Source organism: Astatotilapia calliptera, chromosome 22 (genome assembly GCF_964374335.1).
Source record: "Astatotilapia calliptera chromosome 22, fAstCal68.1, whole genome shotgun sequence".
NCBI lineage: Eukaryota > Metazoa > Chordata > Actinopteri > Cichliformes > Cichlidae > Astatotilapia > Astatotilapia calliptera.
The window spans coordinates 22,218,642-22,244,617 of record NC_137442.1 but is presented as its reverse complement, the minus strand read 5'-3'; the positions used below and the strand labels follow the sequence as shown (position 1 = coordinate 22,244,617).

The following is a 25,976-nucleotide window of genomic DNA, read 5'->3' as shown; positions in this document are numbered from 1 at the left end:
CTTCTATGGGCCCTGAACAAACATAAGAGAGAAATTAAGGTCGGTTATTGTTTGCCTTTGCAGAACAGCTCCAAAGAAATAACTTCCACAGTACACTGAAACATTTTGTGTGTTTGTGTAAGAAAGAGCTTGGTTTAAAGTGTTCAAGGTCCCCAAGCAGGCATGTTAGAAGGTTTCAAATCTCATAAATGGATGAGAAAAGCATCGCATCAAATATGTCACTTTTACTGAACATCATCATAAATTAACATGCCAAATAATTGGCAGCAATAAAGTGTGATTTCATTAAAAACAAAGAAGATAGACCCAAAAAAAACCAAACAAACCAAAAAAAAAAAAGAAAAACTTGGCATAAGACTTACTCGCCTTGTGCCGATCAAAAATAAACGAAACACTTTATTCATGAGAAAAAGATGTCAACGAGAGTCTTTAAACATGGGTTAGTAACAAATAAATGGTCAAACTGAAGCTACGAGTCGATTCAGGTATTTTTAGTGAATCATCCATCAGCCTCTTATGCTCACATCGACTCGTAGAGATGTTATGTTGCCAGAAAAGTAACCATCCTGTTAAAGTTGAGCATGCGGTCTGATGGTGTGAATCGTGTTCATCTTTTAAAGTGTGAAAGTGTTCTGTGTTTAAATCAGTCCTCCCTCTGTGGGATGCAGGTGATCTCTGCGTTTCCATCACTCGTCTCCCGCAGGCAGGTTTTCTTCAATCCTCTTAATGAACTTCATGCGGATTTCTGTCACACTGTCCCCTCTCAGAGTGTCCTGGGCAAATTTCACATCCACCGCCATCTGGACCTAAACCACATTCATAAAGATTTTGTTTTAAAAAAAACAAAAAGGAAGACAGACTTTTATCCTCATTTGTTCATTTTCCACTATTAAAGTTGTGGTCAGAAGTTGTATCTCATCATGGGCATGAATGTTCATCAGGTTTTATGTCCACAGCAAGTTTTACATTGTCATAGATTGACAAGGTGCTGACCAGGAAAGAAGCACCTGCTCCAAAATCAAGCAGCTTTCGGAAGAAAAGTATAATGTGAGATAAGACAAAGTTTGAGCTATGTGGCCACAATGACAAGAGATGTGTTAGGCTTTCAAATCTAAGAGCACGGCGCCTACTCAAGTATGGTGTTGGCAGCAAAAAAAAAGGAGCATCATGCACGAGTGAAGGAGGACAACTATCTCGAAATTTTTCTATTTCACCTAGAATCAAAATCTTGACTGTTGAAGGCTGGACACAGCTGGGTGTTCAACAAGACAATGATCCCAAACACACAACAAAACTGGTGTTGGAATGGATAAAGCTGGCCAACATTAACATTCTGAAAACTTCCCAAAACTCCACCCTGGGGGGGCTGTAGCTCAGGAGGTAGAGCAGGTCACCTACTGATCGGAAGGTTGGTGGTTCAATTCCTGGCTCCTCCAGTCTGCATGTCAAGTATCCTTGGGCAAGATACTAACCGATGCATCCATCGGAGTATGAATGTGTGTGAATGTAGTTAGAAAGCACTACTTGTAGAGAAAGTGCTCGTGAGAATGGGTGTGATTGGGTGAATGTGGCTTGTTGTATACAGCGCTTTGAGTACTTTGGGAGAGTAGAAAAGCGCTATATAAGAATCAGTCCATTTACCATTAACCCTATTGGAAATTTGTGGACTACACTTAAAAGCCAGGTCTGTGCCAGAAAACCAACCAATTTAAATAAACTCTACCAATGTATTTATATATGTATTTGTTTGAGCCTGTGTGGATTAGAGGAAATCCAAAATAAAATTGGTAGTAGACATCATTAAAGATGTATGCCATCATTTTACGGCATAAACTAAATGTAACTGTGCACTGGAACCATATCACCATTGTTTCTTTATATTTTTCCATACATCCTATACACGCGGCACCTTAAAACTTCTGAGGTTTATCTTACCATCTCCAGGGCTCCTCTGAGGACGCCGCACAGAAGGTTGGAGTAGATGAGTGTGCTGTGGTTATCTGGCAACTCCACAAAGTCTACCAGTGGATTATTCTCGAGGATAAGGGAAAACTCATCTCCTGCAGGGCTCCAGTTGGTCACGCTTGGGGTGATTCCTAGGTACATTTTAAAAGCAACCTAATGAAGACCCCAATATTAACAACAGAGGAGAAAAAGGGAAAAAAAACATCAATCATTTACAAATATTTTCTGATAAAGTCATCAGTTTTTTTGGCTTTTGTTCTTCTTTATCACTTTTTCATAGAGGGAACGGCAGGCTTTCTCATTTTCTGACAAATAAAATTTCAATGGCGCAAACAAAATCCCAGTTGCACGCTCCAATTCCAACATTAAGCTGGCCTGGGCAGATTTGCACTCATATGTAAAATGTTTGCTGTCCTTATTCCAGTTTTTAAACATCACTAGCCATAGAATAATAATGAAAATATGATCCACAGCTGTAGAAAATCTGTTGTGACCACATAACAGACCTCTTCTGCGTCTATTTAACTGAAGAATTGCTGAGGTGATTTCAGAGTTTAGCTAGAGGTCACGAGATATCCTGAAGCAGTCATTCACTGCACCTTCCAAACCGCTGTCCCATAGTGGTCCTCCATTTACAGAGCTGACCTCTCTCTTCATGACCACGAGCCAGGTCCCTGAGCTGGAGTGTTGTTACATCTGTGGAATGACTCCCTTTGCACGCAGATGTAACACCTCGAAAGCAACTGAAGAGGCTCAACGTGCCCGAGAGCCGCCTTCCTGGTCTGTCTGTGTCCTTTTGTCACAAGGAAGTCATATGGAAAAACTGACAGCCAGGTGACTTAGTATAAAACCAGACTCAGTTATGCAGCCCTGTTGCCAAAGCTGAACAGAGACCCATTTTGTTAACTTCCAGCTATTTTAACAACTATGCATGATTCACATTTGAAAATAATTCTTATTTTTCTTATACTGGGCCTTGGTAAAGCACATCACTACATCTACTACACGAACAATAAACAAATAAATAAATTGTTCCTTTTAAGGCCTGTAACCTTCTAACTGGCTGCCGCTCACTACCAGAAAGTTTGAATAGCAGGTGGGTGTGGTTTCTGTGCTCACAGTCAGTATTTAGAGCCTTTGGTTCATAGGGATTACTCTTAACTTGTTACTTTGGCCATGACAAATGTGAGCGTCTATGATAGCAACAGCAAATATGTTAGAGAAAATAAGGAAAAGCTTAACAGGTTCTCTTTCAAAATAAAAGTCCAAAGATGGCAAACCAGAGATGTTTCACTGAATTTGCATCACATTTCACATCGGATCATTTCTACACACTCACACGAATGTGATTTTAGCATAAAGTTTAGAAATATGCTTCATTCTGTGTTTTGAGCTTTTCTTGTCTACTTACCCCTTACCCTTATCCTGACACTCTTTCACCCATCCTGTGTTAGGGTGTTTTATTAGAAATGTTCCCTCTAATCTGTCCCTTCTGTCCCTTCCTCCCTCTCCTATTTCCCTCTGTCTATCTTGGGAGAAGTCCATGGTCATGCTCTGATTGGCCTGGAACCTTCCAGTTACCTTAGCAATGACATCGGCTGTTTCTCGGAAATCCTGACACCTGCCGATGCTTGAGCGTGCCAGGAAGTCCTCGATCAGACGCACACCAATGTTATAACCCCTGTGGAAGTCAGAACGTCAGAGAGAGAGAGAGAGAGAAGTGGGTAAGAGACAAAGTCATGTTTTCTTTTTATATTAAAGGAAAAGTAGTTGGGGGGAAATGACAGGCTAACCTGCGGCAAACTGTAAAGCCAAGGCAGACAGCTTCAAATCCTTCAAAATATTTTTGGTTCATATACTTGCCAAATAATGACATTTCTGATTAAAGAGTCCAGACAACTTAACCTAACAGCAGAGTCTGAAGCCAATGGATGCATCCCAATCCTAACATGGTCCGTCTCTAACCAGCTGGATGGCATCTGGCAGATTGGGCAGTGCAGATTCACTGCCTTCTAAGGCCAGGTAAGACGAGCCCCGTCCTGACAGCTCAGGGTTACCGCACAGCCAGAGAAACAAAGTACATCCAGTCCAAAGGTCTGTCAGCATGACAGGATAATTTAAATTTCTTAAGTTAGAAACCAATCATTTTGTCTTAATCTTATTCTGGGGGAGTACTGTCTCCTGCTTGGCATTCCTAAGATTCTTCTGTCTTAATATTAAATATTTGCTTCTTCAAAAGACCCCATCCAAAGAACTTACAAGAGGAGAAGCAGCAGTGTAAGAAATGAAATCCGATAAGACTACGTCTTTGCTCCATTTTGTGTCAAGCTATGTTATGAACTGAAAATAGGAAAACGCTTAAAGAGTATAATGAAGCTGTCAGCTATAAAGAGTCACCCAAGAGGCTTCAAAAATCCCAAAGGATGCATGATTGAGAGCATCCACTGAAAACCACAGGCTCAACATATGCGAGACAGAAGAACTGAACTTTGTTACAGATAAATACTCATGTACAGAATACTCGGCAATACCTTGTCATCAGCATTGTACTTCCTGTGATACGTTCAAAATTATGTATGATGTTATAAATTGTGTGTTTATTGCATTATGGCTTTGTGATGCACACCTGCACATCATAACAGTTATGTAGTGAGTTTCAGCGGCTTGGAATTATCTACCAGAAGAGCCAGGTTTATGTTTCTTAATGTATCAAATTAAACAGGCTGAATGATAGCACATACTTAATGGTACATAGATGAACTTATTAACTATAAATTAAACAAAGGGTGCCTTTGTTTTGACCTCAGATCATCAGATTGAGATGATCTGAGGTTTGGGACATGGTACTTAATCCTGCTGGAAAAAACCATCAGAAGATGGATACACTACACATTACTACATCACCAGCTTGATGCCGGACTGATCCATGCCTTCATGTTATTTAATAGCTTATCAAGCTTTTACGAGCTTAAAAGTCAGTTTTCTGTGTCACAAAAGTGGCTCTCTTTTTACCTAGCTAAATCACCGTGGTAACTTATGTTGAAGACCTGACCAGGTTATGTTCCAATTTTCAGTTTAAAATAAGCTGGATGGACCATGTTCGCACAGGTTTTTTAATTTGGTGCCAAATCTCTTTTACATTGCTGGAATTGCAGCTACCAGAACAAAACACATTCATTTCACTTTCCTCTGCTGACAAAGTAAAATGATTTCCACATCTCCTTTGTTAGGCTACAGAACAGAAACCTTTAATGTTTAAATGGAACTAGTTCAAAGATTCAAAGCGCAAATGTGCCGCAGTCACCTTTAAAATAAATAGCAGCACATGGAACTGTTTATTTACCGCTGTGTGAAATAAATCCCAAGATTAATGTTCTTCAGTAGCATTCTCTTTGTGACAATGGTGCATTTTACTGGTATATTTTTAATCACCATTTTATGATCATTATCTGAGGATCTGTCTCTTATTGCAGTAGGTGATACTCACTTTGTGTGAAAGAAGAGTCACATGACCTGTAAAATCACTATTTTTATGTAATCATTCACATAGCAGAGCAGAAACCCAGCTTAACAGAAAGGTGGTAAAAAGCACTGTGGTGGCTATTTTCGGTGACTGGGGCTTTTGACTGTGTCAAGCCAGCTAACACAGAAAAAGCGCTGTGCTTTTGAACTTCTGCTGCTGTATCCCAGTGTTTGACACACCGTGTATTCACAGATGCTCTTCTACATACCTTGGTGGGAACAAGTGCTTATTTGAGTTACTGTTGCCTCCCTAACAGCTTGAGACAGGATAACCTAAATGAACTGAGGTGTGATTGGCTGATTAGGAATTTGTGTTGAAGGGCAGCAAATAGGTGTACCTCATAAAGTACCTAGTTACTGTTTAAGTGATGGAAAAGTTTACCTTCTGTGTTTCTAATTAAGTAATGCTTTTTTGTTTCACACAGCAAGTGCATTTAACAGTATTTACACAATTTTCAACCGACAGCTGGGTGTGAGCCCCAAAAGAGGATTTGGCAAGACTCGAGCTTAATTCAAAGTTTGTTATTCAAATGGTCACAAATTGAAGCACTAATGTCTGTCGGTTGTGCTTTAAAAAAAATGCCTTTGCTGTATGTGGAGCAAATGGTTCGTTCAAAGACAGGAAAAATCCTGCTTGAAAGAGTACTCACATCTTATCCAGCTGTTTATTGACCTCCTCATCATTCTCATAGTCTTTACAAAGCTGGGTGACCAGGGCCCCATAAGTCAGTGTGAACAACTCCGAGTTCTAAAAGACAAACAAACAAAAAACCAACAGAAACCACACAGATCACATGTTATGTTTGCCACACACAAATCTGGACAAATGACAACCTTTTTACCAGCAAGAAAAGCCTATATAAAATTTTTTAAATTAAATAATAATTTGGGGATGGGATATTTTTGAACATCTAGAAGTTAAACAGATCGTCCCAGGGCAGCTCCTAGAATTGAACTAACGTTTGATGCCAGCTTAGGATTGAATAACGTTTCATTAATATGTGGCACATTTTTCTATTGCTGATCTTTCAGTTTTCACACCAAACTTTAAAAGCTATACAGATCTAATGCTATGACCATAAAATAACTGTTAAGATTATAGCCACAGCTGACATGAATGACCTGTCACGGCACAGGAGCTACGATACCTGCTTGGAAAATAGTGTTTTAGCGTCGTTTTTAGAAAGGTATATTACAGTTTTAGTCAGCTCAGTTAATAAATTGCAAATTCATATACGTTCAACTGAAAAATCCTTTAAGAAATAGCTTTTAAATGTGTTTTTGTGTTTTGTTGTCATAGCTTAGCTTGTAGCTCCACTTCCTGTCAAAGCCAAACCCGGCATTAAGCAACAGTGAAATAAATGTTAAACAGGTACAAATATACCTCTTGTACCTAGCCACACGTGCAAGATAAATATGCATAATTTGGCGAGTAGCTCAGCTCAGAGACATGAGTGAGTTGTTAATTTAGCCTTACAGCCACGGTTAGCATCCTGCTAGCTAAGCTTGCTATGTTGCCATTAATCCTGTGGGAGTCGCCTACCATCTTCTTGCTGTCTGTTGCCCGGTTGGCTTGTCTGGACATTGTGACGGGTGTTACGGGCTTACACAGGTGGTGCACTCGATATTAATCCTTTATTTATTTGATTCGGGCTAAGCAGTTATTTCCGTAATCGCCTGTTTAAGTCGCTCTCGCTGTATCAAGCGTCATGAGATAGAAACATGAACTTCCGGTCTTACTTAAAAGTAAAAGCTTTATTGCGGGAAATTCGCGAGTAAACCATTGAAACTAAAGAAAACGGTGCAATGAGGAATAAAAAGCCTTTAAAATTACACTCTGTTGTTGCCGATATTTAGACAAATGTAGCCTCTTATGTATAACACCAGATAATACACTTTATTTTGAAAGAAACCCATTTTTTCCTACAGTTTTAGGGGTGTGTTTGACGCCGTTTTTGTTCAGCTGCTTATCTTACCGCCCTCTGGCGTCTTGGAGGGGAACCGAGGACCGCAAATTCTTGGTCTCAACAAAATCTTCCCATAATTGACCACACGATGGCGATATGGGCAATATATTGATAAATTGGGAGTTTTAAAAGCCTGCTTTATAAAATTGTAAGATTCCTTGACAAATAATTTGAAACCTATAGTCGTTAAAAAAGTTTTTTCTCAATAAGTGTAGTGATTACTCTTGCTCATAACATAACTTTTAACTCTACAGATATTGTCCGTGTGTGAAAGAGAGAGAAAGTGAGGTAGAGGGAGAGGGAGAGAGAGGGAGAGAGAAAGACGGAGGAAGGGGGTTCACACACACAGAGAGAATATAGTAGTGATAGGTAACAGATGTGCTTCAAAGTCAGCATCACATTTTAAATCTCAGACATCACATGGCATCCTCTTCGTCCTGATTGGGGGTATTTTCACCTCGAATAAGCCGCATGCTGGTTGGTTGAAAGGCAATCATCCCATCGTCGTGAAGCAAACTCTGCGCTCCACGGCGAGGAAGAGGAAGAAGAGGGACGGCGGAGCAGATCGCCCGTGCTCACACTTTCCTTTTTTTTTTTTTGTTAAGGGCTCGTTTGGCAATAGCCGGCACAGACCGCAGGAACTGTTGTGTTGGTGGTGGTGGTGGAGGAGGATGATGACGGGCAAATCTGTGAAAGACGTTGACAGATACCAGGCTGTCCTCAACTCTTTACTGGCGCTGGAGGAGAACAAATACTGCGCTGACTGTGAATCGAAAGGTAGGTGATTTCCATCAGGGTCATGTTTCCCCGGGTTTTGTGCCCGAGGCGCGCGCCCGGCGCTTGAATCGACCCTCTTTGATCGTTTACTACGCTGGAAAAAAAAATGCTGCACTGCATTCATCATCCCTCGGCCAATTGCATTGTACTATGGTGCAAAGACGTGGAGCCACATCCTTACACGGCTGGAGCATGGCATGCAGTTACATCATGCCAAGCTACCTCAAGTAATAGGATCCAAAAAGGTTTTAAAGGGTGAGAACTGCGTGGCGGGATGAAGTGAGAAAATGCGCTCATTAGTGAAAATGACTCCAGCTATCGCCGCTCAGAGATGGAGTTGAAGGCACCTGTGCTGACTTTGAGTCACCCTGAACACACTGTTCTTGCAGACTGGGAGCAGGCAGTGAAACCCAACTCTTAACAAAGAGGCACTGCAATGTTCTTACAACACTGAGCTGCAATTCTCAGTGATTACCTATATAGCAAGGAGACTTATTGAGTTGCTTGATTGTAGTGGAGCCAGGCTGTCTTTTTATACACTGAATCACCATAATCAGACTGTCAGGTGTTCTGTGTGTTCATTTGTGTGTTGCCTCAAGGAGGCCTTGAACCTTTATTTTTGCCATAGGGGTGGGTAAACACTGGTGTTTTGGTCGCAAATACACTCAGTCAGAGTCTTGAGTCAACAAACAGACTATTCAAAGGTTGCTCTTTATTTGGTTTTCGGATGAGCCATCAACAAGTTGATGAGGCCGTGGGGCTGTTTCCTTATGTTAGTTAAAGAGCTCTTGCATATTTTTCTGGAAAAGGAATGTTTTTGTTTACATGCATGTTGTGTGGGCCTTGTGGGTGGATTCTGTAGAGCATACAGCCGGTGTTGGGCTTATCGAGATCAACATCACTGACTCTAAATGTTTGAAAGGAAGCGCTGTGTGTACACAAATCACTGTAACGCAGGAGGACACCCTTGGTAAATACAAACTTTGAGAATGATATGTAGACAGATCCCAGTTTAAAATGGGAGTATTCACTATATATGCGAAAGTTACTGACCACTTGGCAAACATTAAAGGCAACCATCAGAAGATGGGCACACTGGGGTCATAAAGGGATGGACATGCTCAGGAACAGCACTCTAGTAGGCTGTGGTGATTTAAACGATGCTTAGTTGGTATGAAAATATTCCCCACGCAGGATGGATCCATGCTTTCATGTTGTTTCTAGCAAACTCTGACCCTAACATCCAAATATTGCAGTAGAGATCTCGATTCATCAGACTGGGCAACATTTTTACGTCTTCTGTTGTCCATGTGTGGTGAGCTTGTATGAATTGTAGCCTCAGTTTCCTGTTCTCAGCTGACAGGATTTACACCCAGTATGATCTTCTGTGGTTTGAAGTACATTTGCTTCAAAGTTTGTTGTGCCTTCAGAGATGCTGTTCTGTATACCTTGGTTGTAACGAGTGATTCTTTGTGTTTCAACATTAAATCTGTCTGGCCATTCTCCTCAAACCTCCAACATCAACAAGGTATTTTCAGGCAGAGAATTTATGGTCAATCTTCTGTTTACAAGGGGCAACCAATCAGATTTGGCTTGTCTCAGACATAGGAAGATCTAAATGAAGATAAATAAGGATTATTCTGAACTCTGATTCATGCAAAGCTACTTTAGCAGAGTCCAAGACTAAAAACACAGACTTAGTAGTGAGCATATTAGTATCCTTTTTTTTATAATAATACCGAATTATATGCAAAGTTTTGCCTTAATAAAAAAATCTAACATCTATAGGCTAAACTGTATAGTCAGCTAAGTCTATACAAGTTCAAGTGTGTAATTAAAGCTTTAGAAAAAATCAGTTCCAGCTGTCAAGTCAGTACAGCACATCATCTGTCCTGGGAGGATGTTAATACTGTATCTAATTTGTGATAGACATTTTTTTCCTTTTAAAACACATTTGTACATTACTTTAGTAAGATGACATGTGACCACAAGGTCTTAGTTGTATTTAAACTGAATAAGTCACCAGATCTATGAATACAACAACGCAGGGTTTTGTTAATGTTCCTATTGCCTTTGGGTGCTCTTTTAAACAAGATATTTAGAAGTGATGCTGTTCGCCTTCAGGCAAACACACTCGTGACTGCTCAGTGGACAGTTTGAAAACAGCACAGTATGATTGGGCTCCTGCAGCTTATTTACATACTGTTTGAAGGCTCGGACGCAGACTTCAGAAGCACAGAGAATAAATGATATCTTAGAAGATTATATTTGCATATGTGATGCTAATACGATGCTAATTTTATGACTTTTTACTCCCAAATCAGGCACATGTGGAGAGAGAAAGGGTATTTAAGTTAGCTACACAAGTTTGATTACTACTACGTTTCTCCTTCTTCTTGCATATTAAAATCATGGTCACAAAGGCTCTCTTGGTGTGAACTCTTTAGATTTTCAATGTAAGAGCTCGACATCCCTGCCAACCACACCCACACACACGAACAAAAACATGTTTTCTGTCAAGATTTCACACATTACAAAATCTTTGTACAATTTGCTAAAAGGGTGTCCACACAGGAAGGCTCTTGCAGCAATGTGACGAGCAGTGACCGTGGGATGACAGTAAAAATTTGAATTGTGGTCACAACAGGAAAAATAACCACTGGCGAGTAAGGGAATTAACCACCAATGGGTTTAAAGAAAATGACTGACATGTGACTGTGTGATTCATGAGTACACCCTGGACAGGTTGCCAGATCTTATTATTTTTGATTTTTAAAATATAATGTTTTGTTCCAAAATAAAAAAATTTCCAGTAAATATGAATACAGTTTTAAAGAACAGCAAATATTATTTTGTTATAAAAAGCTTTTATTTTGAAAGGTTACAAAGTCCTGGCTGACTCTGTGATCTGAGCTGATGCTCAGAGAGTGTTTTTTTACCTCTTTGCTGAGTAGTGCATTTCTCAAAACTGTAAGTACAGATTCCAGACTACACACTCGAGTCGTGCACAGCCGCACAAGTGCACACCTCAAGCACATTAGTGCCCTCCCCTGCCCTCTCTCTCTTATCAGGTTTTCTTTTTTCTTTTTGGCCATATGGCTCATGATGGGGTTTGGTCTAATCTTGTTTGCACCTGATTGCCGTTGCACGTTCATCACCTACCTCTCTCCCTCCCTCCCTCCCTCCCTCTCTCAGGATGATCAGAGAGGAAGTGGTGTGGTGTATGGAGCCAAGAACGTGTTTATTCCAGCGAATGCAAACACACAACAGCAGCACTCTCAGACATTCCCCTGTCTATTATATACTGCGCCGCTTAACAATATCTCTTTCTCCGACTGTAGATTACTGCCTGTGCGCCGCAAACTTCCTGTCTCTGTCTGTTTCTCTGGGCTGAATGACTTTGTGTGCTATTTGTTTATTTATTTCTACCACTTCCTCATAAAGTCACACCCCTCCAGTAAATCCTTAATACTGCCAGGAAATAATAAAGAGACAGGGGGAGAGGCAGAGGGTTAGGCAGGGTGCATAATGTAGTCAACACTTCAACCTCTGGCTTCAGTCTCAAGGGGCTGTGTACATGTGCGTGCATGTGTGTGCATGTGTGTTTGAATGAGCATAAAAGCATGTCTCCCTTATTGTCTCTATTGTACTTGTGTTTACTCATGCTGGGCCCTGGTTGCTGTGGTGATATCACCTGATGATGCCAGGCTGTCTACCTCTACCATGAGCTCTCAGTCCCCTCCTCCCCTCGGACCCTTTTTAATCTCATCCAATGAGAAGTCAGCAGAGATTTCCATTCAGAGAAGAAGGTTATTGGACGTGTGTGTCGGTGTGTGTTTGTTTGCGCGTGTGTCCTTGGCTGGCACAAAGTACAGAGCCTCAGTACCAGAGAGAGGGTGGCACCGTGCTACATTGCTGTGCGCACAACTCTCTAATACACAGCGATGGCCAGATTAAGCTGCAAAGGGCTTTGGGACAAATAAGCTGCTGGGTCCCTTTTTAACAACCCTGATCCTGCTTTTACACCTGCAAATCGTATCACTGCGCAGGAGGACACACGCGTCTCGTGCTAGTGACAGCGTGACAGGATGTAAACATTAAGGGAGTCCTTCCTCAGCTGAGCTGTAATGTTGTCAGCTGCATGCTTCCTTACCAAGAAAAGGACTCATACCAGAAACTGCTCACCGTAGTGTTTTGGAGTAAATGGGTCACGATTTCTGGAAAAAGATGCTACTGTTGAGTTAGTAAGCAGTTTTTAACCATGTATTTCCATTATAATGAAAAGAAGGCACAGCTAACATCACCAAAACTAGTTAACTTTATTAACACAGAATATCAAAACAGAGGAAAAACCCATACATTTGCTTTTGGTGTGAACTATCCCTTTAAGAATGCTGAATATGTAAGCGCCAGCTTAGCAATCGCTAAGCAATAGTGGGAAGGAAAAAGTGTCGTTTTAGCAGGAAGAAACCTCCAGCACAACCAGGCTCAAGGAGCTGCAGCCATCTGCCATGACTGGCTGGGGGTGAGAGGATGGAGACACAGGACAAAAGATACACTGTGGAGGAGAGCCAGAGATTAATGATTAAATGCAAAGTGGTGTATAAACACAGAACGAGTGAAAAGAAAATCAGTCTGAGGCTGAGCTGGGCTCTTAGAGAGTTCTTGTACATTGAAACTTTGGCCATTTTTAACATGAGCACTGACCACTGTAACAATTTATAGGATAAAACATAAAGATATTGCCCCTCCGTAAGACTATCCTAAACACGACTTTTCTCGTGGCCCCTGAGTTGCCCGTTTGGACTGATTGGTGATTCAGCCTTATACAACCATGTAGGAAAAACACACAGAAGTATAATAAGGTCACACGTCAGTCTGCTGGGGTTTTTTATCTGTGAATTGGCCGCACAGGAAGCAGACAAAATGTCAGGAGCAGCTTAAAGAGAGCAGTTATTAAAAACCTAAAAATCATATAGCTGTGAGCTCCTCAAAGGTAAGTTATGTCACGTGAATTGTGCTGTTACTGTTTCACCGGGTGATAAATTGGTTCTAAGGATGCGTTTTAGTTCTATAGATAGTGGTTATCTTAGTGTAGGGGATTGCTCTAATAGCTAAGCAAATAACACAGATGACTACTCAGCACAATAACCTTATAACATTTCAGGGGATAAAAACAATATGTGGGCAATAAGATTAAAAAAGACATAAAAGCAGGACTAAAAATTTGGACTACCTTACTCATCTTTTTATATGTAACACTGTTCGACCTCAATTACTCACCTGCAGGATCACAGTCATGATGTTTGCATGGTAACACAGATGGTGGGTGTGCCTTTTGTAAATTATCAATAGGTTCCATCTGCTTGGTTCAGATTGGGTCACTGGGTGGCTCCAGGGTATCTGGATTGGTTTAGATGCTAATGGGCTAGAGAGTAAGGGACAAAGGGGTGTATGCATGAGTGTGTGTTTTGTGTGGCGGCGGAGCAGGGCATGGGATCCGCTGATGGCTGAGATGCTCCGTGGGATTAACTGGGTACATGCAGAGAGCACCATTTATCCTTGTGGGATGTAGGCTAATGGACCATATGTACCTGCTCATGAACAAGTGTGTATGTGTGTGAGAGTCGGTGGACCAGTGTATTTGTGTAACGTGTGCACCTGTGTGTTTGTAACTGTAAGGATTCAGACAGGGTTTTAAACAGAGATGTGTTTAAGATGAGAAGTTAATGACTAAGTCGCCAGAAATGGTATGGAAAAGCATTCAAATACGTGTGTGTAAATGACAGCGAAGTTCATTACAGATCTCTGTGTGCGCTCTCTGCTCGTCATACCCCCGTTACACCCCAGCAGGACGTCTAAAGTCCACCATTTGATGACTATAAAAATCCCCTCCTGCTTGTCTCTGTTTTTGGCTCTCGCTGTGGCTCTGCCTTCTCCACCCCTAATGTGCTTCAGCCTGCGTGTTTCACAACCATGACCACAGCCATTTTTTTTATTTAATTATTTATTTAGTTTTGCCAGGGTGATTCATCAGTTGTCTCTGCTTTTGGATGCTTTTCCGTGTAAAAACTGAGAAAGGGACTTATTAGTCAGACCTGGAGAATTTAATTAGACCTTTAAATGATGTTGGCATTTGCTCTTTTGATCACATCAAGAAAAGAGGACATGTATTCACTGCTGCTGGTGAACAGTGGAGCAGTCTACACTCACTGTGATGCCAGCCACAAAGAAAAAGTGATTCATAGGGATCGTTGGTTCAATCTTTTCTTCCCTTTTTAGACGTCTCCTCCACCTACTTCCTTGTATATCTGTTCAAAGCACCTGTAGGTGTGCAGTGCTGCCGGACAGACGCACTGCATATGGGTTCTTACTCAAGCATAGCATTGATTGGAACAAGAGAAGGCTGCTTCTCTGTGGTGTGCAGGTGTGATCTGCCTTAAATGTAGCCTTCATCTGTGTGCTCTTTCTGCTCCCCCGGCTCACCGGATCAGCGCACTCGGGTGCACACCTGAGGACCATGACTCCAAACATTCATAATACCCAGCTGGAAGCAGATTAAATCTTCGCATGAGGGGAGAAAAATAACAGGCAGTGTATGGAAAAAGGACTCTGAAGCCATGCTAGCAGCTCAGTTGAACTGTATAACAGCGCTTTTAGCTAAGTGCTAACGTCAAGATGCTAACAGTGACGGTGCTGATTTTTACTGGGTATGTTTATCGGTTTAGCATGTAAAGGCTGATTTGGACTTTTGTGGTGAATCTTTGTAGAGCCTATGACCTACATACAGTGGCTTGCAAACGTATTCGGCCCCCTTGAACTTTTCCACATTTTGTCACATTACAGCCACAAACATGAATCAGTTTTATCGGAATTCCACATGAAAGACCAACACAAAGTGGTGTACACGTGAGAAGTGGAACAAAAATCATACATGATTCCAAACATTTTTTACAAATAAATAACTGAAAAGTGGGGTGTGCGTGATTATTCAGCCCCCTGAGTCAATACCTTGTAGAACCACCTTTTGCTGCAATTACAGCTGCCAGTCTTTTAGGGTATGTCACTACCAGCTTTGCACATCTAGAGACTGAAATCCTTGCCCATTCTTCTTTGCAAAAGGCCAACTTTGTGCGGTGCATGACTAATAGTTGCCCTATGGACAGATTCCCCCACCTGAGCTGTAGATCTCTGCAGCTCGTCCAGAGTCACCATGGGCCTCTTGGCTGCATTTCTGATTAGCGCTCTCCTTGTTCGGCCTGTGAGTTTAGGTGGACGGCCTTGTCTTGGTAGGTTTACAGTTGTGCCATACTCCTTTCATTTCTGAATGATGGCTTGAACAGTGCTCCGTGGGACATTCAAGGCTTGGGAAATCTTTCTGTAGCCTAAGCCTGCTTCAAATTTCTCAATAACTTTATCCCTGACCTGTCTGGTGTCTAGATCCAATCGAGAATCTGTGGCAAGATCTGAAAACTGCTGTTCACAAACGCTGTCCATCTAATCTGACTGAGCTGGAGCTGTTTTGCAAAGAAGAATGGGCAAGGATTTCAGTCTCTAGATGTGCAAAGCTGGTAGAGACAGACCCTAAAAGACTGGCAGCTGTAATTGCAGCAAAAGGTGGTTCTACAAAGTATTGACTCAGAGGGCTGAGTAATTACGCACACCCCACTTTGCAGTTATTTATTTGTAAAAAATGTTTGGAATCATGTATGATTTTCGTTCCACTTCTCACGTGTACACCACTTTGTGTTGGTCTTTCACGTGGAATTCCAATAAAATTGATTCATGTTTGTGGCTGTAATGTGACAAAATGTGGAAAAGTTCAAGGGGGCCGAATACTTTTGCAAGCCACTGTAAGTGGCCAACACTGTTACTAGTATTCATGCTTGTGCATGGTGCATTATGTGTTATTAATTATTTTGAATGCTGTACCAGCCATGACAGAAACATATTTCTCCGTTCCCTCATGTCCACTCCAGTAGTTTGTTACGGCGTTTGTTACATCTTAGGGTTTCAGAGGGGTGTGCGGTTTTGAGTTGTGTTACAGTGTAACACAGAAGTAAGCGAGGACAAGTGTTCCCTAATTGACAATAAATAGAAATTACAGCTGAATTTTAGTGTAATTCCGTTAATCAAGAAAGAAAAGGTGTGAGGTTGTTCACTGTCAATTACTAGTGGACATGCATGCTCCAGTCACATAGGTGGCTGGCTACCTCCCTTAAGCAGGGGTTGGGAATTAATTTTCCCAAGGGGCGACATGAGAAACTGGGACTGTTGTAAAGGGCCACACCAATAAACTTCTTCTTTTGGCTGCTCAAAGTGGGTTCTGTTTACTAAGGACCCACCAACTTTGAGTTACTTGAACAGAATATTGTCATTTTACACATTATGACTTCCTGATCAAACCTGACTAATTTATCAATGTTTACATTGCATATCATCCAGGTAAGTAAATCCCCAAAAGTTGATTCTGTTCATCTGGACGTAGCGTTTTCAGCGGGAGAAACGTTTGGTCACTCATCCAAGTGACTTCTTCAGTCTCAGCTGACTGCAGGTTTCCCCAATCTTATAAACCGTACATTTGCAAAATCACTGAAACCAGCCCACTGAAGGAACAATGGGCTGGGAGGGCACCTTCATCATAATTATGCAAATTCTCATGACCATTGATCAACAACCACTGATCAAAGCTCATTGATCAAAGACAATTGATCCATGGCCGTGAGTACCATTCACAGAGTTGGGGAATGGCTGGAATCACAGCATTGTAAGATGGCGAAAGATGTAACCTTAGGCCCCCTCCTCGATTCAGAGATGGTCTTTCCCTTTTCGTATGACTCTGCGCTCACACCAGCGTTCCTCCCTGTCCAGGATGTGTACATCCTTATCATTGAAAGAGTGTCCACTGGCCTGTAGGTGTCTATAAGATTGGGGAAACCTGCAGTCAGCTGAGACTGAAGAAGTCACTTGGATGAGTGATGAAACGTTTCTCCCACTGAAAACGCTACGTCCAGATGACAGAATCAACTTTTGGGGATTTACATTGCATAGTTTGTCTACCAGACGGCACTCTACAGCTTCCCTGCTGGCAACATAACAACCAAACAACCATCCGAGGAGAGTCAGACAAACGAGGCCAAATGAGTAAACAAAGAGTTACACGTAACAGATGTTAGGGAAATCTATGTTTTGTGTGTCTAAAGGGACAAAATACAAACGTATAGTGGTTGGGCTCTGCCTGTTAAAGCAAAGTTAAGCTATTGTAACGCATGCCATAATTTCGAAGACATTTCAGCTAAAAGCACAGACATCAGCCTCATAATGATGACTGAGAAGAGGTCAGGTCAGCTATGATTCATCTTCTGAACATCAGGAGCACCTAAACTATGTTTCATGACAGCTGATCTAATTGTTATTATAGACTCGCCTATTTTTTTGTAGAGACATCAGTCAAAACTGTGCATTGCTATAAAAAAAAAAAGGAGAAACTTTTCAATATGCAAATGGAAAAAGCATTCCCACAAATCGCAGAAAACATGAGGGCAGAAAATAAACAGAAAGGAAGAAATGGAACTGGTGTGAAAGAGATATAAGCAGACAAAGGAGAACATGAGGGAGGCAGCCGTAGTGAGAAAGATAAGAAATGGCGGCTAGAGCACAGAGGGAGCATTAGAATAAGAGATGAGAAGGACAAACTAATTCCAGTGTTCAGGGACTTCAACACTATTGACAGCGTCTCTGTCTTTCTCTGTGTCTGTGTCGGCGTGTACAGTGGCTAAGCAGGCTTTGCAGAGTAATTCTACTATTATTAGCCAGTAGACAGCTAATGCTGCAGCTAGACAGTGAGGAAGACCAGTGCACATGGTGTTTTTTGCATTTGTGATTCGCAGTTTAAAAAGATGGAGAAAACTGAAAACTAACTCTTAATAGTGCAAACAGAATTCTAGTAGGATTCAAGAAGGAGCCTATTCATTGCAGTGTTTTTCTCAGAGGAAAAGAGGAAGGCGCTGCATGTTTTTCCCTTCTCAAACTCGACTTCCCCTTTCATTTGCATAGAATGGCCTTTTCTTAAGCTCTGCACAATGCCTTTATCTGCCAGAAGAGGAGAAATCCAAATCGAAAAGCTGCTCTTCCCCCTAGTGGCGTGAAGGCCACAGTGCACGGACCTGTGGCAGCAGGGTTGCAGGGACTCACAGCAGAGATGGTTTGGAGAAGTGGAGGCAGAGAGTCGCAGAAAGAGATGGAGGCAAGGAAAGAGGAGGAGGGAGATATGGTAAAGATGTAAGAACAGCACAAATATTATCTTTGAAGCTGAGTGCAGTCCCCAAAGAGGATGGTTGCATATCTTGAGCAAAAATAAATAAATAACGATCTCATCTATGATGTTTTTATTTCTTTTATGTTCTGAATATAGAAGAAAGATTTGCAAGCATGCTTTTAAGCTAAAACATATGCAGCATAAGCAATAAACAGTCTCCACAAAATCTGAGTGGATCCATACGTTTGGCTCAGATCACAGTGCTCCCACACACACAGGCTCTTGATCAAATGAGTAATCATCCCTGCAGGTATCCAGGCCCTGAGTGTGTGTGATTGCTTGTGTGTGTGAGGTGCGTGTTTGTGGGACTTTGTACTCCTCCTCTCGCCTCTCAGTTATGTAGGCTAACTCTCGTATTGGATCCTGTTATGTGTTAGGCCACCGCATGACTTACACAGGATTAGATGTGCTCCCTGCTGAGTTCAGACTCATAATTGAGGTTTCAGACTTGTCTCTTTATAATTGGTCTAAAATTAATTGTTTTTTTCCCTCATGTTTCTCTAGTCTACTCACTTAGCCCTCTTTCTTGTTTAACCTAAATCTCTTTTATACGTTTAGCTTGGCTTATCACCACCTCCTTGCATCGCTCCTCTGCGAAGACTCTCTCCTCTCCTCTAAATTTCATTCCCCCCGTTGCTCTTCCAGGTCCACGATGGGCATCCTGGAATTTGGGCATCTTCATCTGTATCCGCTGTGCTGGTATCCATCGAAACCTGGGGGTTCACATCTCCAAGGTCAAGTCTGTCAACCTGGATCAGTGGACGCAGGAGCAAGTCCAGGTCAGTGGTCTTCACTATGAAAGTTTCATAACCACTAAAAAACCCAAAAGCTTTTAAATATTGGGTTAAATATTTTGAACTGTCCCTGATTATTAAACGCTATAAATGTTGGCTTTCTTATTTGTTTTTTGGTTGTCTGTTTGTTTTTCAAGTTTCTCTAATTAGCTTAACTGACACTAGCCTGGCTCAAATTTCCTTGTATGGTCATTTCAGACTAGAAGGTGGCTTACAAGGCATGGGTTCTGTTTGTGGAAGCCAAGTGAGGGGCATCCAATCAGAAGAAGGTTGTCTATTAAGGAGTGGCACATTAAAGAGACAGCTTATTTCAGATAGAGGATAAACTAAGGGGATGTATTATGACCCAGTAAAACATGTGTAATGGGGGGCGGGGCGGGGGGCGGTATACTGTGGATATAATCCAAATCACAATCAATCAATTAGCTTAGCATAAGATCGAGAAAAACCACTACTGTTCACTTTTAAACTGGTTACTTAAAAGTTGAAGTAAATAAGATTATTGTGTTAATCAGTGAGTTTGTTTTAAAATGGTCAGACATGTTTGGCTGACTCTGTTTTGAGTCTTTATGGTAAAGCAACACAAATGAAATGTGCTGGTTATATCTTTAGATTTTTAAGTTAAATTTTAAAATAGGTGGTATTGTTCATTGCATAAGACTGTTAACAAGAAAACACCTGTTTTCCCAAAATTCTAAGCTGTTGCTTCTTTTGTGAAAATCTTTCAGAAAGTAAAACCTTTAAATAAAATAGATTTCCATGCAATATAGAGATGGATAGAAAATAAACAACAATATAATTTTTTGTAATTTAGTAATTTTATTCTATGTATATATGCTTATTTTATCTGGTAGTTGGTATTTTCACATACAGTATAACTGACGATTTTCCACCTCCGAGTAGCCTCTTTCTCTTTAGTATGCAGCTCATCTCGTCTGGTCTGATAGACAAGACAGTCAGCGTGATGCTTCTCAGTGTGAGGGGATTTCTTTGGTCAGCACTTTTTCTTTAGTTCTCTACAGCTCTCACTGTAAGAATCCTGCTTTTTCATATAACCGCACTTTAACAAGGACACCTTGGATATTGCATTTGAACATTACTAGATTTCTTTGCAATGTGTCAGTTTTTTTGTTCTCCGTTGGTATCCCCAGTGTGTTCAAGAGATGGGAAATGCCAAGGCCAAACGGCTCTACGAGGCTTTTTTACCCGAGTGCTTCCAGCGTCCCGAGACAGACCAGGCTGCCGAGATCTTTATTAGGGACAAATACGAAAAGAAGAAATACATGGATAAAGTCATTGACATCCAGATGCTCAGGGTGAGTCCACACAAACAGATCCACGTGTTTGTTCTTGTGTCTCCAGCAGAATCTGCAGAACAGGTTTGGAGAGTGAATTTCTCTTACTTTCCTGCTACCCTCGACCAACCTTGAGTGTCGTCAAACAAAACCACTTCTTTTCTTTGTGCAGAAAGAAAAGAGTTGTGACAACATCCCAAAGGAGCCAGTTGTATTTGAGAAGATGAAATTGGTAGGTGCATCATTCCATGTTCATATCATAGACCAGAGATTCCATTCTGGCCTTTGTTATTTTGGTTTTGTTTATTATATTGTTAAGTTGCTAAATTGATTTAAAAAAAAATCAAGAGGCAACCAAAGTCTAATGCAGTAGTAGTCAATCGTCGCAACCACACTCCCTGTCTTCAAGCCTGAACAAGATTTTTGAAAAAAGCTAACCCCCAACCGGTTGCCAGAGATGGTTGCCCCTCCCTGAGCCTGGTTCTACCAGAGGTTTCTTCCTGTTAAAAGGGAGTTTTTCCTTCACACTGTCGCCAGGTGCTTGGTTGGCACCGATAGGAGGTTGTCTGATTTTTGGGGTTTTCTCTGTATTTTTGTAAACTCTGTACCTTACAAAACAAAACAACTTGAGTCAACTGTTGTGATTTGATGCTATATAAATAAAATTGAATTGAAGTGATATAAACATTTTAGCATCTGGACAGATGATGCATATTGTAGATCATTCTTGTTAAACTTAATTATCAAATACAGGTCATCCCTGTATTTGAAAAGGCGTCAACAAAAGGCAGAGAAAAGCTGGTAACTTTTATTGTGGTGACTTGAATGGAACAGTCATGTTATACCACTAGTGAGTGTGAAGAGTAAAAGAATCGGCAGACAGACTCATTCGCCAGTGCAGAATTGTTGCATTAATTACACTGATTTTCTCTGTTGTGACAGAAAAAGGACGTCAGCCCAAAGACAGATTCCCAGTCTGTCACAGACCTGCTTGGACTAGGTATTCTGCCTTATGCACCTGCACGCATGCGCTTACACTAACACAGAGTCCAAAAAATTTGCACACCAGGAAACTGCTGTCTTAATATAGAACTGCTTTATGTTGCAAGTCTGCACCTAAAAAGCAAATAAACATGCCAGGCATCTATTTTAGGACAGAAAGCTGAATCTTAATTAGATGAGCTGCTTTGAACGTGGATACCTGAAACGGTTGTTATCATCATTACCTCTATTAGATGCCCCAGCTCCAAGCCCTGTGGTGTCTAATGGTGGAGGATGTGTTCCAGACAGTAATGAGAGCCCAGTGGTGTCTAACGCAGCCCTTGCACACTCTGCACTGGATCTCTTCAGCTCCCTTGCAGCCCCCTCCCCTGCTTCCTCTACAAAAAGCACGGTAGTAGACAACACACTGTACATGCTATAAGCTGCTGAGTTTTTATTTGCGTACATTCAGACAGACTTTCATCTTTGCCTTGTGTCTGTCCAGTCTGTTTCCAGCACCATGCCTCAGAGCAGAGTGACTGCCTCAGTGCCTGAGAATCTGAGCTTGTTCTTAGACGCAGCACCCAAAGCAGAGGAGGGCACTGTCAAGAAACTATCCAAGGACTCCATTCTTTCCCTGTACGCCTCCACTCCCTCGGTACATGCCAGCAGTATGGCTGCACATGGTAAGAGTTTATAAGATTTCTGTCAGATGTGGTCCAGATCTGGATGTTGACACGGTGATAGTCTGCTCATCGTTATTGGTGTCTGTGATTGCTCTCAGCAGGCTTGTACATGAACCAAATGGGATATCCAACACACCCGTATGGTCCATACCATTCTTTAGCCCAGGCGGGGGGAATGGGAGGCACTATGATGACATCACAGATGGCCATGATGGGGCAGCAACAGAGCGGGGTGATGGCAGTGCCACAAAACAGCATGATTGGAATTCAGCAGAACTGCATGATGGGGCAGCAGAATGGCTTAATGGGCGCTCAGGGTGTCACGGCTCAGCCTAGCGGCGTTGTGCCGTCGCCCTACATGACAGGAATGATGGGACAGCAGCAAACTGGAATGATGGTACAGCAGCAGAACAGCATTATAGGACAGCAACAAAGTGGGATGATGGGGCAGCAGCAGCAGGTTGGGGGTTTGCCCGCATTACCCCAGCAGCAGACTTATGGAGTCCAGCAAGCCCAGCAGCTACAGTGGAACATCAGTCAGGTGTGTGTTTGTTTTTTGGGGTTTTGAAAGTTGTGAGAGGAGTGGATCCGTTGCTAAAGTTCATTTTGTGCCCTTCAGATGACTCAGCACATGGCCGGCATGAATCTTTACAACACCAGCGGTATGATGGGATACAGTGGTCAACAAATGGGAGGTTCAGCAGCTCCAAGTTCGGCACACATGACAGCGCACGTGTGGAAATGAGCTTGTCTATCTGAGATTCGATGGAGCGCCAACGACCCACAAAAGGAGAAGAGAAACGACGTGGATCAGACTCTCCATTAAACATTTTCTGATGCAAGGGAGGAGGAGGAGGAGACTGAGGTGGAGAAGAAGAAGAAGGTTTGAGAAACCACTACTACCTCTCTCTCTCCTCTCTGGCCGCGCTTCCTCTTGCCGTCTCATGCATAGCCATGTTCTGCAGATTTCCATGTTTGCCTTCAGGACCTTTTCATATGACGACTACGACAAGGCGGTTCTGAGGCCACTGGTTAGGACTCCAGAGCTTTCTTTCTGCCCAGCCTTTATGAGAGAGAGCTTGTGTGCAGAAACATTATGAGGGTATCAAGCAGCTGCAGAATTGCACTGTTTCATATTTAATCAGATGGCACTGGGGTTGGCATTGGGGTTAGCCTAGCTTTAAAAGCTCAAATAGACCGAGATATATAATCTGGCAACCTAAATAGGTGGCTCATACTTTACGCCCTACATTACCAGTATTTACGCAACTGATGGGGCGACATTTAGTGATGATATATACAGTGGCCCTGAGAGGTCAAACACACTGCTGCCTAATAAAACACCAGCAAAAATGAAAAATGGTGCAAAATCACACAAAAAATAATTGAAGTTCAATAAAACCCAATGGAAATGGAAAGAAAAACACTGGAGAAGCTAACAGAAAAAACCCAAACAAAACACAACAAAAATGTTTTTGGCTAACAGCTAACAGTAAACGGCTAACAGCAACCATGTACCTACAGTGTCCATTGTGTTTTGTCAGAATTTTTTTTTCTATGTCCGTTATGTTTTAATCAACTTCTGTGGTGCTTTTGCAAAATGTTAATGTTTTGCTGGTGTTTTCTACAGTTGCAGTGCATGTGACCTCTCAGGGCCACCGTAGACATAGCTACATTTTAACAGCAGCCATATTTGCAAAGTGTAGCAGCTACAACTTTATTCAGCCAATTTCAAGTTCGAGATTTAGAGCTTTTCAAAAGTATATTTTCACATAAGTGATATGAGCTGCTGCTAATTCACTTAATAATCATTAAAAAATATAAAAGCTAGGCTAGCCTAATAGTCCCTTCATGCTGCATGCAGAAGACAAATACGCATAACCATTTTTAGCCACATATATCTAGAAATTCTACTCATCTAACAATATTTAATTCAAGCAACAAATCCTACCTACACAGCCCGTAATATTGATGTCTTCATCTGAATATCTAGAGGGCTTCTTTTAGAATCTTTAATCTTCAAATGTCAAAAGTCCAAAACCATATTTTGGGAGACCAAAGATCAACACTAGCTTTACTGTAAGTGGACAGTATTCCTGTATGCTTTTTCCTGTTCAACCACTTAACTAGTGATTAATAGAAAAAAAAAACAGCAATTCAGCAGTCCAGCATCACTGTCTTCACTGTGCTGTTCTTTCACCAAGGGTAGGACACTTAAAAAAATAAAAAATAAAAAAAGAAGAAGAAAGAAATAATTTTGCATGCAGTGTCATCAGCGCCCGCACACCTCCAGTTAAGAATCTGCCTGGTGCATTAGTGGCCTCAAATAACGTTGAATGTCTGTAAATAGGAGGTGAACAGAGAAGTGGGAGTAGAAACGGAAAACTTCAAGGTGAAGGTCAGCCGGGTTTCAGATGTTTCCACTGAATTGCATGAAAAGAATGTGTATCTAGCTCTGATTGTATGTACTGTACTGTATGTTTGTTAAGATTTGCGAATGTGTCTCTCTGAATGTTTCTCCCTCTGACAAAGTCTTTGATAAAGACTGACAAAAAAACAATAAAAAAAAAATGGGTAAAACATGTGCTCTGAATGTGATCTCGGTTGACTCGTTTGATCGCGCGCACTTGGGTTTCGATGTGTTTTTGTTTTTTATATATTCCTCGTCTAGAAACGTGCACCTTGTGTCTCTCGAACGTCTGTGCTCGATGGCATCCTGTGGGTTTCCAGTTTTGCTGTAACGGCCTCACCTTTACGTTGGGGGCAAACAGTGAGCTGTTGTTTTGTTTTTTTCTTTTTGAGAGGGGATGAGAGTATTCAACAAGCTGGCCAAACCACATCGTGAAGCATAAAGCGATTGTACATCCGCAATCTGTCACATCTGTTTTAGCTGATGCTTGTACGCTTCTCCCACACAAACCATCTCTGTGCCCCGATTTCTCTTAAAAGTGTTGCTAAATCTGCCTTTTCTGATGAATGCTTATGGAAATGCTGTGTTTCTGTTATTTTAATTTTATTTGACACTTGTGTTAAGCTGGTAAGATGCTGCTTTTAATGTGAGTGGCAGCAATATAGGAGGTGCCTATGTGCAGCATATAAGGACTTATTTCACAACAGTGTGACAGCAGCAGTCACCTTCTCCACTGAGAGCAACATTTATATAAGAGAGAGCACATCCAGCACAGCAACAGCAAATCTGTCAGTCAACAAAAGCTTCTGGAAAGGCAATGCAAGTCCACCTCTGTGGACGCTAAGGCCTCACCTGAGCTTTTCCATTTGTGATCAGGCTACTTTTTTTTTTTTGGTCCAATATTTTTTCAGTGAAATAAAAACGAATAAAGGAATGTAACTTTGTACGTACTTGTCGATCAAGATACTGTATATTTTAATTCTTTATCAGAATATCGCTGTATATTATGTTTCTTAAACAACATGTTCTGTATATTAGTTTTTCTTTTCCACATGCTTTGCCCCACTTTACACAATTTCAATAAAATTTAACAATGTATATGTGACATATGATAATTGTCCCCGTGAAAACATGCAAATAAATATTGTTTTCGTTAAATTTTATGTTGTTTTGTTTGTTGTGTTCATTGCTGGGCTTTGTCTTTAGTCCCTTTTCGTTATTTCTTACACTATTAAACCACGCAAATGCCTGTTCACACGAT

At 41.5% G+C, this 25,976-nt stretch overlaps 2 protein-coding genes across 4 annotated transcripts; one reads left to right on the top strand and one right to left on the bottom strand.

The window, feature by feature from the left end:
• Positions 1–207: 207 nt before the first annotated feature.
• On the bottom strand, positions 208–7,220 carry trappc3 (trafficking protein particle complex subunit 3). Its single transcript, XM_026157468.2, has 5 exons — positions 7,031–7,220; positions 6,138–6,235; positions 3,547–3,646; positions 1,936–2,118; positions 208–806 (listed from the first exon to the last, which is right to left on the bottom strand). Exons 1-5 carry the CDS (start codon positions 7,070–7,072, stop codon positions 687–689), a joined length of 543 nt encoding a protein of 180 aa, XP_026013253.1. The 5' UTR covers positions 7,073–7,220; the 3' UTR covers positions 208–686.
• Positions 7,221–7,547: 327 nt separating this feature from the next.
• Positions 7,548–25,878, top strand: smap2 (small ArfGAP2). 3 transcript variants are annotated; one of them, XM_026157462.2, is made up of 9 exons: positions 7,548–8,231; positions 19,195–19,328; positions 20,495–20,659; positions 20,811–20,870; positions 21,581–21,638; positions 21,874–22,031; positions 22,125–22,305; positions 22,407–22,846; positions 22,925–25,878. In XM_026157462.2, exons 1-9 carry the CDS (start codon positions 8,126–8,128, stop codon positions 23,048–23,050), a joined length of 1,428 nt encoding a protein of 475 aa, XP_026013247.1. In that variant the 5' UTR covers positions 7,548–8,125; the 3' UTR covers positions 23,051–25,878. The 3 variants fall into 3 exon arrangements, with proteins under 3 accessions (XP_026013247.1, XP_026013249.1, XP_080152683.1); XM_026157464.2 differs by having other exon boundaries at positions 7,550–8,231; positions 22,404–22,846; XM_080296557.1 differs by lacking the exon at positions 7,548–8,231 and adding an exon at positions 18,970–18,988 and having other exon boundaries at positions 22,404–22,846.
• Positions 25,879–25,976: the final 98 nt, after the last annotated feature.